A 14,159-nucleotide genomic window follows, 5' to 3' on the forward strand; every position below is an offset into this window, starting at 1 on the left:
GAGGCCAGCATCAGGAACCTGGAACAACAGCTAACTGAGAAGGCCACAGGTAAGGACACATCCTGGAGTCTCTCCTACTGGACAGATATCAACTTATGTGGAAGCAATATGCTACACACACACACACACACACACACACACACACACACACACACACACAAGACCAAACAAAAGGAACAAGGAGGCAAAGTTTTTGAATATTTTTTACTTGTCAGTAACAAAGCAGGGAGACACCAGACATGTATCTCAGTTCTATTTAATGCCCTGGTTTATTTTACAATCATTCCTGACACAGCCATATGAATTTGAGGTCAGCTATCTGAAAGTACACTAAAATTACTTCTGTTTGCCTGCAACTTTTTAAAATGATGAAAGAACACTTATGAACATACCTCTATTTAAGTATATCAACATAATATGACTTTTCTCAACTTTTTTAGAAGCAGAATGGCTCAAATAGGAACAAAAACTCAGAAAACTAGACAAAACCAAGTAAGGGTGGAAAATAGGTGGAAAATATTAATTCTACCAATCTGTTGCTCCTATATTTTATTATTTTTGGTTTTTATTTGAAACCTATATAGCTGAGGAACTCATGACCCCTGTCTCCCACCAGCCCCCCAAGTTGGGATTACAGGAGTGTACTATCATATCCTGTTTCTCCTCTTTCAACAGAAGTGTGCACCCTGAGTGTATCTGAGTTAAAACTCTCCCAGTGCTAAGTGGAGGGCTGCTATGGATGGGGTTACTGTCACTATGAAAGCTTAGGACAGAGAGGTGTAAGGTGAGCACAGGGCACCCCTGGGTGCTGGCCATGCACCCCTCCAGGTAGAACAGAGTATCCAGGTCTTGCTGGACTCAGAGGCTGACACGGACCTGCAGGTCACTCTTACTTTATTACTGTGTTTTGTTTTGCTCCCTATCTTCTTGTTCCACTATTTTGTAATTAGGGCAAGGTGATAGGTTCAACTAACCTAAGAATCTTAACTACACCTCAAACTGTCTTACTCATTTTTATTCTTTTGAAAATATAACTAATTTCTACTTATAATTATTTTTTAAGATAAACATTAAGTCAGCTGAAAAAACAGGTGGGGCATGGGGCTAAGGATCATCACCACCCTTGGGTACACACTGTGGATGAGTTGCTAGATGGTGGTGGGACCAGCTAGTGAGTCTTCTCCAGGAAGGCCTTGCAGCACCTGAGGCATTGCTGATACACCAGCTCAAAGTCAGAGTCTTTGCCCTGCAAGGACATGAAAAGAAAAACCAGCAATTATGTATGATGAAAATGTCCTCAGAAGACCTGAACCTGTCACTTGATACCACCTGCCCATCTTAACACTAGCCCCAAACCTAAAATGTACTTACATAATAGGGATCTTCAATAATGAGCTGTTTCTGTGGATCATAGCTCCCAAGTAGCTCAATTTTAGCTCTGCAGTTTTTAACTTGATTACTTTTTCTATTCAAATCTCTGTAAAATTGAAACATGAACTTAAGATTTCTGATCTAAGGTTTCAAGTTAAACAGGGACATCTGCTCAGGGTTTAAGAAACATCTGTATCAAAATCTAGCCAATGCAAACTCTTCCTGTAGCTTTGTGACACAGTGCTCTCACTGGTGTAGCAAGTGTATCACAGTACAGTGTCAACACCTCACTGATTCTGACACCCAAATGTGCATTTTTAAGTCATACAATAATTATGTTTTCGTCTGTTAAAAATATTTTGATATGATAAAAAATATACTATTTCAGATCTATAAAGAGAGTAGAAAGGAACTCAAAAAAAACCATGTGTACCATATCCCAAGACAAAGGGCCAGTAAGGACAAGGCTCAGGGGAAGTGCGGACAGGAGTAAGTAGAACCGGATGAGAGGTACAGAAATGCAAATTCAGGCTGAGTGAGGCCAGCAGCAAGTGAGGTTGGGGTGAGTAAGTGTAGTAGAAGCACAAAGGTGAAGGTGGCAGGCAACACCTGCCTGGTAGACCTTTCTATACCCACCTGTGAAATTAGGAAAGTAACATAAGTCCACTCCTCCTGGATTTCTTTCTCAGTAATAAAATGAACTTATTGGTGAAGGGTGGGGCCCCCACAGAGCATATCAGCATTATATAGCCAATCATTGCTACCAAAAATGTAACAGAGTGATGTCTTCTGCCTTGTCAAATTTACTGTGTAGTACAGCATTCATAGGGAAATAAGATGCCCCTAGTCTGCTACAGCAGAATCAAGGCATCTCCTCTACAACTACAGCCTACCACCAGCTGGTCTCCATTTCCAATTCACTGCACTAGCTAGACTTTCTCTTCTGGAAAGCCTATCTCTATAAACAGATCTTGAGACAACTCTACATCACCCTCTGATCTTCCTGCCATCTTGTATAGTTTCATACAACAAAATGACAATAAAAAGTCATTTTGGACAATGAGTTGCTTGGCCTATTATACAATCGAGAGGACAGAAACACTCTTTAAAATATGATTACCTCAGATTGCTTTCATCCATACACAGTATATAATCAAATGTAGCAAAGTCTTCTTTGGTAATCTAAAATTAAGAGCACAAAATACAGTATTTATAGTCATACAAAAAAGTAGTTAAAAAATTGTAGTCTATATCTCATTAATTAAAATTTAACTCGATACACAATTTATAGTTTTTTAAATGAAAATAATTAACGTATCTCCTAAACTACGTTGCTAAAAAATGTTTGTATCATAATGTTCTTTTTTTTTTTTTTTTCTTTTTGAGACAGGGGCTGCCTGTAGCTCCAGCTGGCCTGGAACTGTCTATGTAGACCAGGTTGGCCTTGAACTCACAGAGATCCCCCTGCCTCTGCCTCCTGAGTGCTGGGATTAAAGCGTTCACCAACCACACCCAGCTCATAATGTTCTTATAATAACAGAAAATATATAAAATATGGACATAAGGCTTATTGTTACCTTCAGTCCTTGGTAATAAAGTATAATTCTGTCAGCACAGAGAAATGCCCCTCATTTAATCACCCCACTACTCTATTTTTCACTCTTCCAGCACTAAATTTCCTAGGCCTTGGCACCTGTGGTGGTTTGAATGAAGAATATCCCCCATGGGCTCAAGTATTTGAGCACTTTGGTCAGTTGGTGGTGCTGTTTGGGGGAGGCAATGGAACCTTTAGGAGATACAGCCTTGCTGGAGGAAGCACTTCAATGGGGGTGGGTTCTGAAAATCCACAACCTTTGCCTCACTTCCAGTTTTGCTTTCCCTGCTTCATATATGTGCTTGAAGATGTGAATTCTCAGGTTTCTGCTCTGGCTGCTTCCTGCCATGCCTCCCATGCCATTATAGATCTCCCTCTGGAACCATAAGCCAAAATAAACTTCTATAGGTTGTTTTGGGCCATGGTGTTTTATCACAACAGGAAAGTAATTAATTAATACAGCAACATACACCAGATTGACAGATCTTTGCCCTTGTGGAAGAATAAATGCCCTCAAGAAGAACAGATTGATAGATCTTTGTCCTTGTGGGAAGGTAACTGATTTCCAAAAGGGTAGCTAGAACAGGTCCATCAGGAATAAATGTTAATGACTACAGATCTATAACTTGTTTACATGGAAAGGATTCCCCCAAGACTTTACCAGATTTTAACATAAATAAGTACTGTTTTCTGACATCATAGCTTAGACATGTAAGCCTGCTTAAAATGTAAGTGAAGAAATTACCTTGTAGATTTTGACTGCCCAGGAGGCACTGCAATGCTGGTTAAAGGGAGAGGTATGCTGTTAATGACTATAGCCAAAGAATGTTAAAAATGCTCACTGCTTGTTACTCTGTTAAAAGCAGGAATTATGAGCCGGGCATGGTGGCCCACACCTTTAATCCCAGCACTTGGGAGGCACCAAGCAACAATGAGAACAGAAAGCAAACTCTCCAGACCTGGTAGCACAGGCCTGTAATCTCAGCTACTTGGGAGGCTGAAGCAGGAAGATTAAATTTAAGGGCAGTCTGGGCTACAGGGTGAGTTCAAGACTAGCCTGGGTTATAGAGACCATTAAAATAAAAAATAACAATGTGTCACAGGCACTTGCCTACAAGCATGTGCCAGGCCCTATCTAGGTTTAATTTCCAATACTGGGGAAGTGGGGGTGGGGTAGAGAAGCAGAGAGAGAAATGACCTAGACAGCAGTTAACAAACCTTATTTAAAATAATAACAGTATGCTCCTTAGTGAACTCACAGCAGCTGTGGTTAACTACACAAGACACAGCCCATCAACATTCTGATAAGGATGGGTGTTCTGCCAAGCTTCAGTTGTCAACTTGACACACCCAGGTAGAGGGAATTTCAATTGGAGAGTTTCCTCCACTGGACTGGGCAGTGGCCATGTCTGTGGGGCATTTTTCAATTGTTGAGTCAGTTAGGAGGACCCAGCCCACTGTGGGCAGTGTCACGTATGGGAAAGTGGTCCTGTGTGATATAAGAAAGCAGGCTGAGATCAGGTCAGGAGAGCAAAAGTAAGCAGGGTTCCTTCACGGTCTGTGCTTCAGTTTTTGCCTCTGGGTTCCTGCCCCCAGGTTCTTGCCTGGACTTCTCTCAGTGATTAACTATGACCTGGGAGATGTAAGGTAAAATAAACCCTTTCCTCCCCAAGTTGGTTTTGGTCTGTTTTTATCATAGCAATACAGAAGCAAACTAGGACAATGGGGGAGAGGCTCATGAGGCCCCACCCCGAGCTGAGGATCTGTTGGCAGTTAATAGCTGCTGGGGGATTGGGAGAGGGAGTCTTTTTTCTTCAGTGGTACAGCCCATGATCCAGTAAATAAACTACTCTCATGAGCATGTAAGCAACCCTACTTAAACTAAGTAGATTTTATACATATACAGACATGAAAGGAGAAAGGAGATATGTTGGGAAGAAAAGGGTTCAGATGGAGTGGGAGAGGGTAAAGAAGAGAACAAGGAGGTGAATATAAGCAAGTACATTACAAACAGGTATGAAACTGCCAAAGAATAAATTAAAGTATGTTAAATATATATTAAAAATATAACAATATGATGTTCAGAAAACAGACATTACAAAGGTATGAAACTGCCAAAGAATAAATTAAAGTATGTTAAATATATATTAAAAATATAACAATATGATGTTCAGAAAACAGTATACAAGTATTTCACCAGAAAACTGCAACTACAAGAAGATCAAGAAAAACTTAGAGCAGTCGGTCAATAAAAACAGACAATAAGGACTCAGCAAATACAATTTCATAGGCTTTGGAAATAGCAAAAAAATTAGATCCGAAAGGTGGTCAGCAGGAAATCTCATACTAAGAGCAGAGTAATCAGGATGGGAACCAGAGAAAAGAATATAGAAAAGGTATGTTCAATATACATAAAGGATGGCTCTCAGAAAATAAAGCAAACAACAAAAACAACAAGATAAACATCAACAACAAAAACAACAGAAAGAGGTAAAATATGAAAAGAGAACAGTCTGAGGTTTCCCAAAACTGATGAAATATACATCAAGTCACAATTCAGGAAGCCTACTTTAGACTCTTATAGCAAAGTTACTGAAACTAAAAACCAGAAGAAAAACAAGCAGCCAGGAAACAAAGATAGTACTTTCAAATCAAAGGAGAACAGAAACAAGCATAGCAATTTTTCTAAACAAAGCAGAGATATTACCAGCCTTTTATAAACTTTTTAAAGAACAGAAACCACCTCCAGGGAGTCTGATGAACTGAAAAACTTTCAATAGGTAACAGGTAGGGTGTTGAGTATAAACTCATCAGAACCTTGTACAGATGCTTACCCCACTTACAATGGCATTACTTCTACAAGCCCCACACTAGTAGCTGCTCACATGTACAGCAGAGGAAGATCAGGTAAATAAAACTGTAGAATAATGCAGCATTCAGCATTGACCAGGACAAAAAGTGATGGTTATGCATGGAGAAGAGATTGCACACGCAAGGCCCCCACTTCAAAGTCAGGGAAGTGACATACTTGCAGTCCCAGCACTGGGGAGGATGAAGCAGGAGGACTACCCTGAGTTTGAGGCCTGTCCGGGCTACAGAGTAAGACCTTGACTCAACCAAACAAAACACAACACAAATGATCTAACTCTACAAGGTTAAAAAGCAGAATGAAACTTTGGGGATAACTTCTGCACAAATGGGAAGAAGTGGCCAGGGGGCTTCAACGTTACAGTCAGTCTGCACAAGCTATTGAAAGGTCACCAAAAAAAGAGACATGTGTACAATTCTCCACCCAGATGACCATGCTGAACTCACATCCCAATAGGCTTGATTATGTGAATTAAAAAGAAAGACCGACAACATGCCATTTATTAAACCCAGGTTGACAAAACTAGGAAAATGAAGATTTTAAGAACTGTACTAGAATAGTTATTTATACACACTGACAACTAATAAAAAGAAAGAACCTGTAACCTATAAACATAGCTACAGAGATGGCTCAGTGGTTAAGAGCACTGACTGCTCTTGCAGAGGACCCAGGTTCGATTCCCAGCACCCACATGGCGACTATGAACTGTTCTTAACTCCAGTTCCAGGGGAATCCGAAGCCCTCTTCTGACCTCTGCAGCATTGCACAACATATGTACACTCACATACATGCAGGCAATACACTCATACACATAAAATAAAAATAATAAATAAAATATTTAGAAAAAAAGATTGTTTACTTTGAAACTATAAAGAGTGGAGAAATTTTTCTTAAAGAACAAAGGGAAAAGAACAAAAAGATTCAATGGAACCACTTTCAAAGCTGATCATTAAAACTGCTCTTGAAAGAGTTCTAGTTTTGTTTTTCAAGGTGTATGTATTTAAAATACTTTACTCGTATTCACTTTTGTTATACCCTGAGAGTATGAAAAAGAACCACATCTCACAGTTTTGATAGACTACTCAAAATAAGACCACATCCCCCAGGCAACAGCAAACAGATTGGCCAAATATGCAAAAGTGTGAAGTGATCCAAATGAACAAATGATGTAAGATCTCTTATCTTCTGCCCAACTGAAAACTCCACTTAAAGGATCAGACCAGGGCCAAAGAGATGGCTCAGCAGTTAAGAGCACTGACTACTCTTGCAGAGGACCAGGGTTCAGTTCCCAGCACCCATATGGCAGCTAATATAATAGCGATACCGGCTGGGTGTGGTGGCGCACGCCTTTAATCCCAGCACTTGGGAGGCAGAGGCAGAAGGATCTCTGTGAGTTTGAGGCCAGCCTGTTCTCCATAGTGAATCCAGGCCAGTTAGAGCTATAGGGAGACCCTGTCTCAAAAAGAATAATAGAGATAAAAAATAATAATAGACATACCAAGCTATCTTCATAAGCTTGGTTTGAAGAGTTTGTTGTTACTTCTGTAGTCTTTAAAGTCCAGCAAAACAGACTATTAACTGTTTATAATGACAACAGTATTCTATATTTTTAAGGAACTTTAGAATAGAAAAGATGCTTTTATAACATATGTGTGACTTTGTTGTATCAACAAATTGGTAACATAAGCAGAACAGTCACTGTGGCCTAAATGTCTAACCAAAACTTATGCACAGTAACATAATGGAGTCCAAAGCTCAGGTCTGGCTCATAGCCAGGACTGTCTTACTGTGATTTATGCCATTTTTATTTGTACCTTAACAAGTAACCCCAAGGTCACTCAAATCTTTCAGAACTATACACACAGCAAGTCATTTCGCCCCAATCAAACACATCCACCAACACACAGGGCTGGTCATCCTCTCAAGTTATGGGACTCTATACAGTAGAAATTAAATAAGACCTTTCTACCTGTCTTGCCTTATGGGCTGTGCTAATGCCGTGATTTCTTAGGCAGCTGACAGCTCTTGGGTCCGGGGCCCGGCCCACATTCCAGTCGGAAACAGCACTGCTGTCAATGGCCCACTGTAACACAAAACATAGGTCAAGTTCCAGTACCTGCCGAGCAATGTGATTCATGGGGATGCCATGCTTTTTCATGCAGCTCTGCCCTCGATAGTCAGGGGGGTTCCCCACTTCATAGGTAGATGTAGCCGCACTGTCTATCCTCCACTGTGGGAGAGAAAAAGATCATTCTGGTACTTTGCTGCCCAGAGGTATTCAGACTGGACTCTTCAAAGAACTGAATACTACTTACATTAATTGAAATGTTTCCATCAGTTACTAATTTTCTGAAAACTGCTTCTGCAATGGGTGACCGGCAAATGTTACCTTAAAAAGAAGGGAGTAGACATACAGAGGTTATTAGTTGTAGCAGAGAGGTAGACAATTCCTAGCTTAAAGAATGGGTGGGGTACTCCTACAGTGGATATACAGTGGCCGTATCTTCTCTGGGGAGAAGTAAAGACTGGCAAAGCAGTGCAGAATTCCCTAGCAGAGCAGCTGACCAAGCCAAGTTCAGGGCCCTGACAGATGGCTGAGGTAACCAGTATCAGGAAAGTAAATGAAATAAAAATCAGTTATTACTACTAATGAACCAAAAGTAAATCATAAAATCAATGAAATGGGTTGCAATCAGATTAGTGTGGAGCCCCACACTAGCTGGCTACAAAACTGTCCATCCTCACTCCATCCCGACTCACTCAGAATGACCATGGAACTCAGGACAGTGCTATATTTGTGATTCTGATTTAATATAAGACAAATTGGAGCCAGCTAGAAGAAGACTCATTCTAGGGATCCCAAATAAGAATTTCCTTGTCCTCAGGGACATCTGACCCTCCTGTCGCCAATGACTGACAATACTCTAAAAGTACTACTGTCAATCCAGGAAGCTTGCCGGTAGTACTGACATTCAGAGTTACTTGTTAACTGTGAAGAGATGATGACTCAGGACCCAGCCTGAGTTCCTCAACAGCATAAACTATGGGGCCACCAGGAGTTAACACTATCAGTCTTAGAATGTTTGAGGGAAACCAACAGTGACTTTCCAAGAGCCAGGACAAGGATTAAATTCCTTATTACACAGACAAAAAGGCCTCTCAACTCTGCAAGCGGATCTACAATGGGCCAGCCACTTACAGTGGAAAGACACAATACAATAAAAACAAGAAAATGAACATCAGCAAATGCTGCAACAGACCAAGATCAGAGGAATATAAAGATTCCCGAAAGACAAAAAGGTTGCCAAGGAACTTGAACCCGAGTCAGTGCTCACAGTATGAGGAGTCTAATGGTCAGGGTGGGAGCCCCTGAAGGCAAAAGCTGCAGAATGCAGGGGTGCCTCTGTGTTGGTCCAGGCACGGAAGAGCCCTAAGCCCATGCTAGAGTCTGTAGTTGGTGTAGCCAGTGAGAACCTGGAGGTTCTAGGGAAGGGGGCAATGTGACTTATTCACCACATTCATTTTGTACACCTACTACTTTTGAGCCAAGCTGTGGTTGGGCTTGCAGATAGAAAACCATTTAAGATACACTTCTTCCTACAAGCTGGGAAGCTTAGAACCCCAGGGTTCTGACTGAAGGGAAACACACTCTATGAGGTTAATATGAAAAAAACAATGGGAAATAGTCTAAGGTAGGAAAGTATGATTTCTTTCCTCACCCATCAAGTCAGTCTACATAACTCTAACAAGGCAAGTTTACAGGCGAAAAGCAAAACAGATCTATTTAATCAGTTTCATTTGACATGGGAACCTTCAAAATGAAGACCCAAAGAGTCAGAGAAAACTGTCCAGCTTTATGTATTTTTAAAATTTTTTATTATTTTTATTTTATGTATATGAGTATATTGCCTGCATATGTATACGTGCACCCGTGTTGTGCAATGTCCACTGAGTTCAGAAGAGGGCATCAGATCCCCTGGAACTGGAGTTACAGATGGTTGTTAGCTGCCATGTGGGTGGTGGGAATTGAACCCGGGTCCTCTGTAAGAGCAGTCAGTGCTCTTAACCACTAAGCCAGCCCCTTACATCTTTTTTTTTTTAAGTTAGCATATATAGTTTATGATTAATTTGAAGAGGAATGGACAATTGTATAACTATGGCTGGACACTAAGGGCCTCTTCCTGATGGCAATACATGCAAAGAGATCTGTGGGAGCCCAGTCAGGCCTGTCTGTGCAGCACTCTTTCCTTTTAGGTGGGGGAACAAAGATTTTTAAGGGAGAATAATCTTTCTAGGTTTAAGGTTTTTTAAAAGAAACTAGAGGAATTCTAGTTTCTGTGTTCTATCTTAGAGGAATTCTGCTTTGCTTCAGGGGGTAAGAGACAGGAAGGCATGAGGTCAGAGAGACTTTGTACAAAGTATACATCATGATAAAATATATTTTGGGGTATCATGTGACCCCCAATATTAGAAATAAAATTAAGCAAGGGAAAGAGAAACTATTGAGAGAGGTTAGGTTCTCCTGACTTAGACTATATTCCAACATGTGAAGTACCCAGATGCTCTCTCTGGTCTATGGAACAGCTCCAGTCAGTATTGTGTAACCCTCTACATCTACAAGATAGCATCTGGCTTCTTCCTATACATTATGGTTTTCCATAGTAGTAAAAATCTTATCAATAAATCATAAAAGCTAAGACAGAAAAGGGTAACTTTCAATGCCCTCTGTATTATTTAATTTTCTGTTGCTGTGATAAAACACCATTACCAAGGCAACTTACAGAAAGATGAGTTTATTGGGCTTATGGTTCCAGAGGGATAACAGTCCATCATAGTGGGTCAAGCATGATAGGAGGCAGCTGGAGTAGACATCTAAGTGCTCGTAACTACAAACAGGCACAGGAAGCAGTGAGAGCTAGACTGGAAGTAGAGATGACTATATACTCTCCAAGCTTTCCCCCAGTGCCTTGCTTCTTCCAGCATGGCCATACCTCCTAAATATTCCATGACTCTCTTCAAACAGCACTACCAAATGGGGACCATGTGTTCAAATACCTGGAGCCTATGGGGGACACTCTCATTCAAACCACTACACCCTCCATATGCAAGTTTCCATTGTGACAATAGTTTTCCTTTCTACATTTTAACTTTTATTCTTCTCTCCCCGCCACCACACACACACACACACAAAACCTCCCCCCCCCCAAAAATTGTATTCATCCACACTATTCTCCGAGATAGCTGTATTTAAAACAAGACATGTAAAAGATTTAAAAGATCCTATTTCTACAGAAAAGTCATGCAATCTACAAGATAAACAGTAGGGAATTCTCAATGCTAGCAACTTGCTTCTAGTTTCCCAAGCTGACAATACCAAATTAATGTTATTTTAAGAAATACAGGACATGCCTTTAATCCTAGCACTTGGGAGGCAGAGGTGGGTGGATCTTTGTGAGTTCGAGGCCAGCCTGGTCTATATAGTGAGTTCCAGGACAGCTGGTTGCTACAGGGAGACCCTGTCTCAAAAAGACCAAAAAAAAAAAAAAAAAAGAAAAAGGAAAGAAATATAGGGCTGAGAATGTGGCTTGGTGCTAGTCTAACACATGCAGTACACTAGGTTAGACCTTTGATACCCCCCCAATATATATGCATTAAAAAAATGGAGTACAATGGCCATCAGTAAAACACAGAGCCTCAGGTTTTACCTTCTATAAGTCCTGGAAACTTAGAAACCACTGTGGTTCTCTTTCTCTCACCAGACACAGTGGCTGGAGTTGAGGTTACAGCTGTCTGCCTCAGGAGTTCTCTGGCTTAGAGAGCAAAAAGTTCCCCTCATTATCTTGCTAGAATACACTCTTCTTGACCAGTAGCTCTACCACTGACAAACCTCTGATGCTTCCATATGCTTCAATCTTTAAAAAGTCCAACTAAAGGTTTAGAAGGAACAAAACTTTTGCATTTCAAACATAACAGCTTTTACTGTACTCCAGGTGAGCTCCACATAGAATGCATCCATTCCACTTTCAAACTTTCCTGAACCAGCAACTCACCACCTGACCAGCAAAACCTAAGGACATCCTTGCTTCTTCCCTCCCTCCTTCAGTCTAATCTCCACACTGCAGATAGAACAAAGTATATCCTTCCCCAAATCTGCTCCAAACCTCCCATGGCTTATCTCACTCAGCATAAGCCAGGTCCTCACATAGCCTCTCAAGATCAGTACCCCAAACAGGGGTCCAGAAACAACTCATGGCCTACCACATTTGTATACAGCTCAGAAGGACTAATGAAAATTTCACAATTTGCGGGGCATGGTGGCGCATGCCTTTAATCCTAGCACTCGGGAGGCAGAGGCAGCGGATCTCTGTTGAGTTCAAGGTCAGCCTGGTCTACACATAGTGAGTTCCAGGACAGCTGGGGCTACAGGAAGACCCTGTCTCAAAAAGACCAAAAAAAAAAAAAAAAAAAAATTCACAATTTAAATCATTAAAAAGAATGCAAATGTAGAAAATCTTGTGATATGTGAAAATGGAATCCAGTCTCAGTGTTGGTGTCTATGAACATAAGGCTACACCACTGTTTACCACACAGAGCTCAAAGATCCACTCTGGCTCTTTACAGAGTATGCAAATCCTTGACCTAAAGCCCATCCACTGTATGTAAGAACCTAGTTTCTTCCCATGCATCTAAAATGATACTAGTTTGGTATCTCTGGGGATGGAGAAAACAGTGACTCAAACTACCTGAGGCTTCAGGCACAAAGGAGTCCTGGCTGAGAAAGGTTGCCTGGTCTCCAAGGCCAGGACTTGATTCCCGTGGCAGGAACTCATACCTGAAAACTACATTTTTGTTGTTCTTTTCTTTAGTTTCTGTGCCAGGATAGACAGGCCACCTGACCATTCTTGTCACCTTCAGGTGAGGTCTTCCTGATTACAAGTTGCACTGTACTCCTACTCTGTTTCTGATTTTTCTGAACACTTCATACCCACTGAATGAGCTCAGTAGCATTCCATGGGGCTGATGACTGACAGAGTGTGGGCACCAGAAAGGCTGGGGTGGGCGTCATCTGTGGCGTTCATCACTCCCTGCATCTCCAGTAATGGCAAAAATGACACCGAATAGTAGTGAAGACAAATACACGCAAGCATACCCTCCCCCTTTACAGCCACCTTGGTGCAATATGACAGCACGATTAGCAATTAGACACAGAAACAGAGCAATTGGATACCAATAGGTACTAAAGAGAACCAATGTTTAACAAATTTGTTGATTCCACCAGTTAGCCTTTAATAAAGACCTTAATGCCCACTATCAATGTGAAATAAGGCTTTTACTTTTTCCTCTCATAGAAATTACTTAGTACAGACACCTTGTAAACATCACATACTACACTTTCCTAAAAGTACAAAACCAAAGAAAAATAAGCTGTAATAACCCACTCATCATCTAACAGGCTGTCAAATAATAATGAAATCTATGGCATAAGACATCTCTACACAGAGAAAAAGGAAGCAACTAATGGCCTGGGAAAGCAAAGACAGGAGTCCTTGAGTTTGACTTTATAAAATAGAAAGCTTTCTAGGTAAAACCCAACATGGGACCCAGTAAAGTTTGATCCAGTACAGAAATCACCTTCAAAATAGTCCAGCAACTGTTTCTGGAAGGTAGTCCCCACCCACAGTTGGGTGAGAAAGATAAAGGGAGTTGGCAGAACAAGTCCGGCAGACTTCTCTCCTAAAGAGAAGGAGCTCTGTTCTGTAGGAAACACAGAGGGCAGAAGATCTTAATAACTAGACTGCTGACAATTTAGGTCTTCCCTCTGAGTGAGGGGAAACGATGAGGAAGAACTGTGAAAACGAAAGGGTGAATTCTACTTTAAGGGAAATACCTGCCAAAATTCCAAAAACGAAAATTCTGAATTGGAAGGTGTTTGAAGGATATTCATCTTTTAAAAAAAAAAAAAAATGAATGGCTACACCACTGCAGAGAAACTGGGTCATTGGCACAGGGGGTGGAGACCAAGATTACAGCGAGGTCCAAAGAATAGAGACCACTGGCTGAGAATCATAGTAATTGTGGCCCAAAGAGGACACCAAATAAACCAGTGCCTTCAGTGTCCGGGAGGCTCCTGAGAAGGAATGTTCCTTCTGCAGCCTCAGGCTCACCTGAGACAATGGTGGGGAACCAAAGACTTCAAAGGACCAGCTAGGAGAGACACAAAGAGATAAGAGGCCATCTGGTTTGCAGACCAGCAGGCAAGTGAGAGGGGCTTTAGATACGGAAGAAAGGCAAGTGGGGCTGAGAGGACAAAGGCTGGTGGGGGTG

General features: G+C 41.2%; 1 protein-coding gene across 4 annotated transcripts in view; it reads right to left on the minus strand.

The window, feature by feature from the left end:
* Positions 1 to 680: 680 nt before the first annotated feature.
* The window catches only part of Acp1 (acid phosphatase 1), a 14,574-nt gene continuing 1,095 nt past the window's right edge, over positions 681 to 14,159 (minus strand). Inside the window, exons 2-7 of one of the 4 annotated variants that reach the window (XM_029564632.1) lie at positions 10,616 to 10,720; positions 8,150 to 8,223; positions 7,951 to 8,064; positions 2,492 to 2,553; positions 1,372 to 1,477; positions 681 to 1,246 (exon numbers count right to left, since the gene is read on the minus strand). In XM_029564632.1, the coding sequence (XP_029420492.1) occupies positions 1,169 to 1,246; positions 1,372 to 1,477; positions 2,492 to 2,553; positions 7,951 to 8,064; positions 8,150 to 8,223; positions 10,616 to 10,667 (486 nt within the window). In that variant the 5' untranslated portion in view covers positions 10,668 to 10,720 and the 3' untranslated portion in view covers positions 681 to 1,168. Of the gene's footprint in view, positions 1,247 to 1,371; positions 1,478 to 2,491; positions 2,554 to 7,803; positions 7,918 to 7,950; positions 8,065 to 8,149; positions 8,224 to 10,615; positions 10,721 to 14,159 lie in introns of those variants that run through there. The other 3 variants (XM_029564633.1, XM_008835403.3, XM_008835405.3) reach the window with 3 other exon arrangements.

This window comes from Nannospalax galili, unplaced genomic scaffold (genome assembly GCF_000622305.1).
Source record: "Nannospalax galili isolate Female #2095 unplaced genomic scaffold, S.galili_v1.0 scaffold557, whole genome shotgun sequence".
NCBI lineage: Eukaryota > Metazoa > Chordata > Mammalia > Rodentia > Spalacidae > Nannospalax > Nannospalax galili.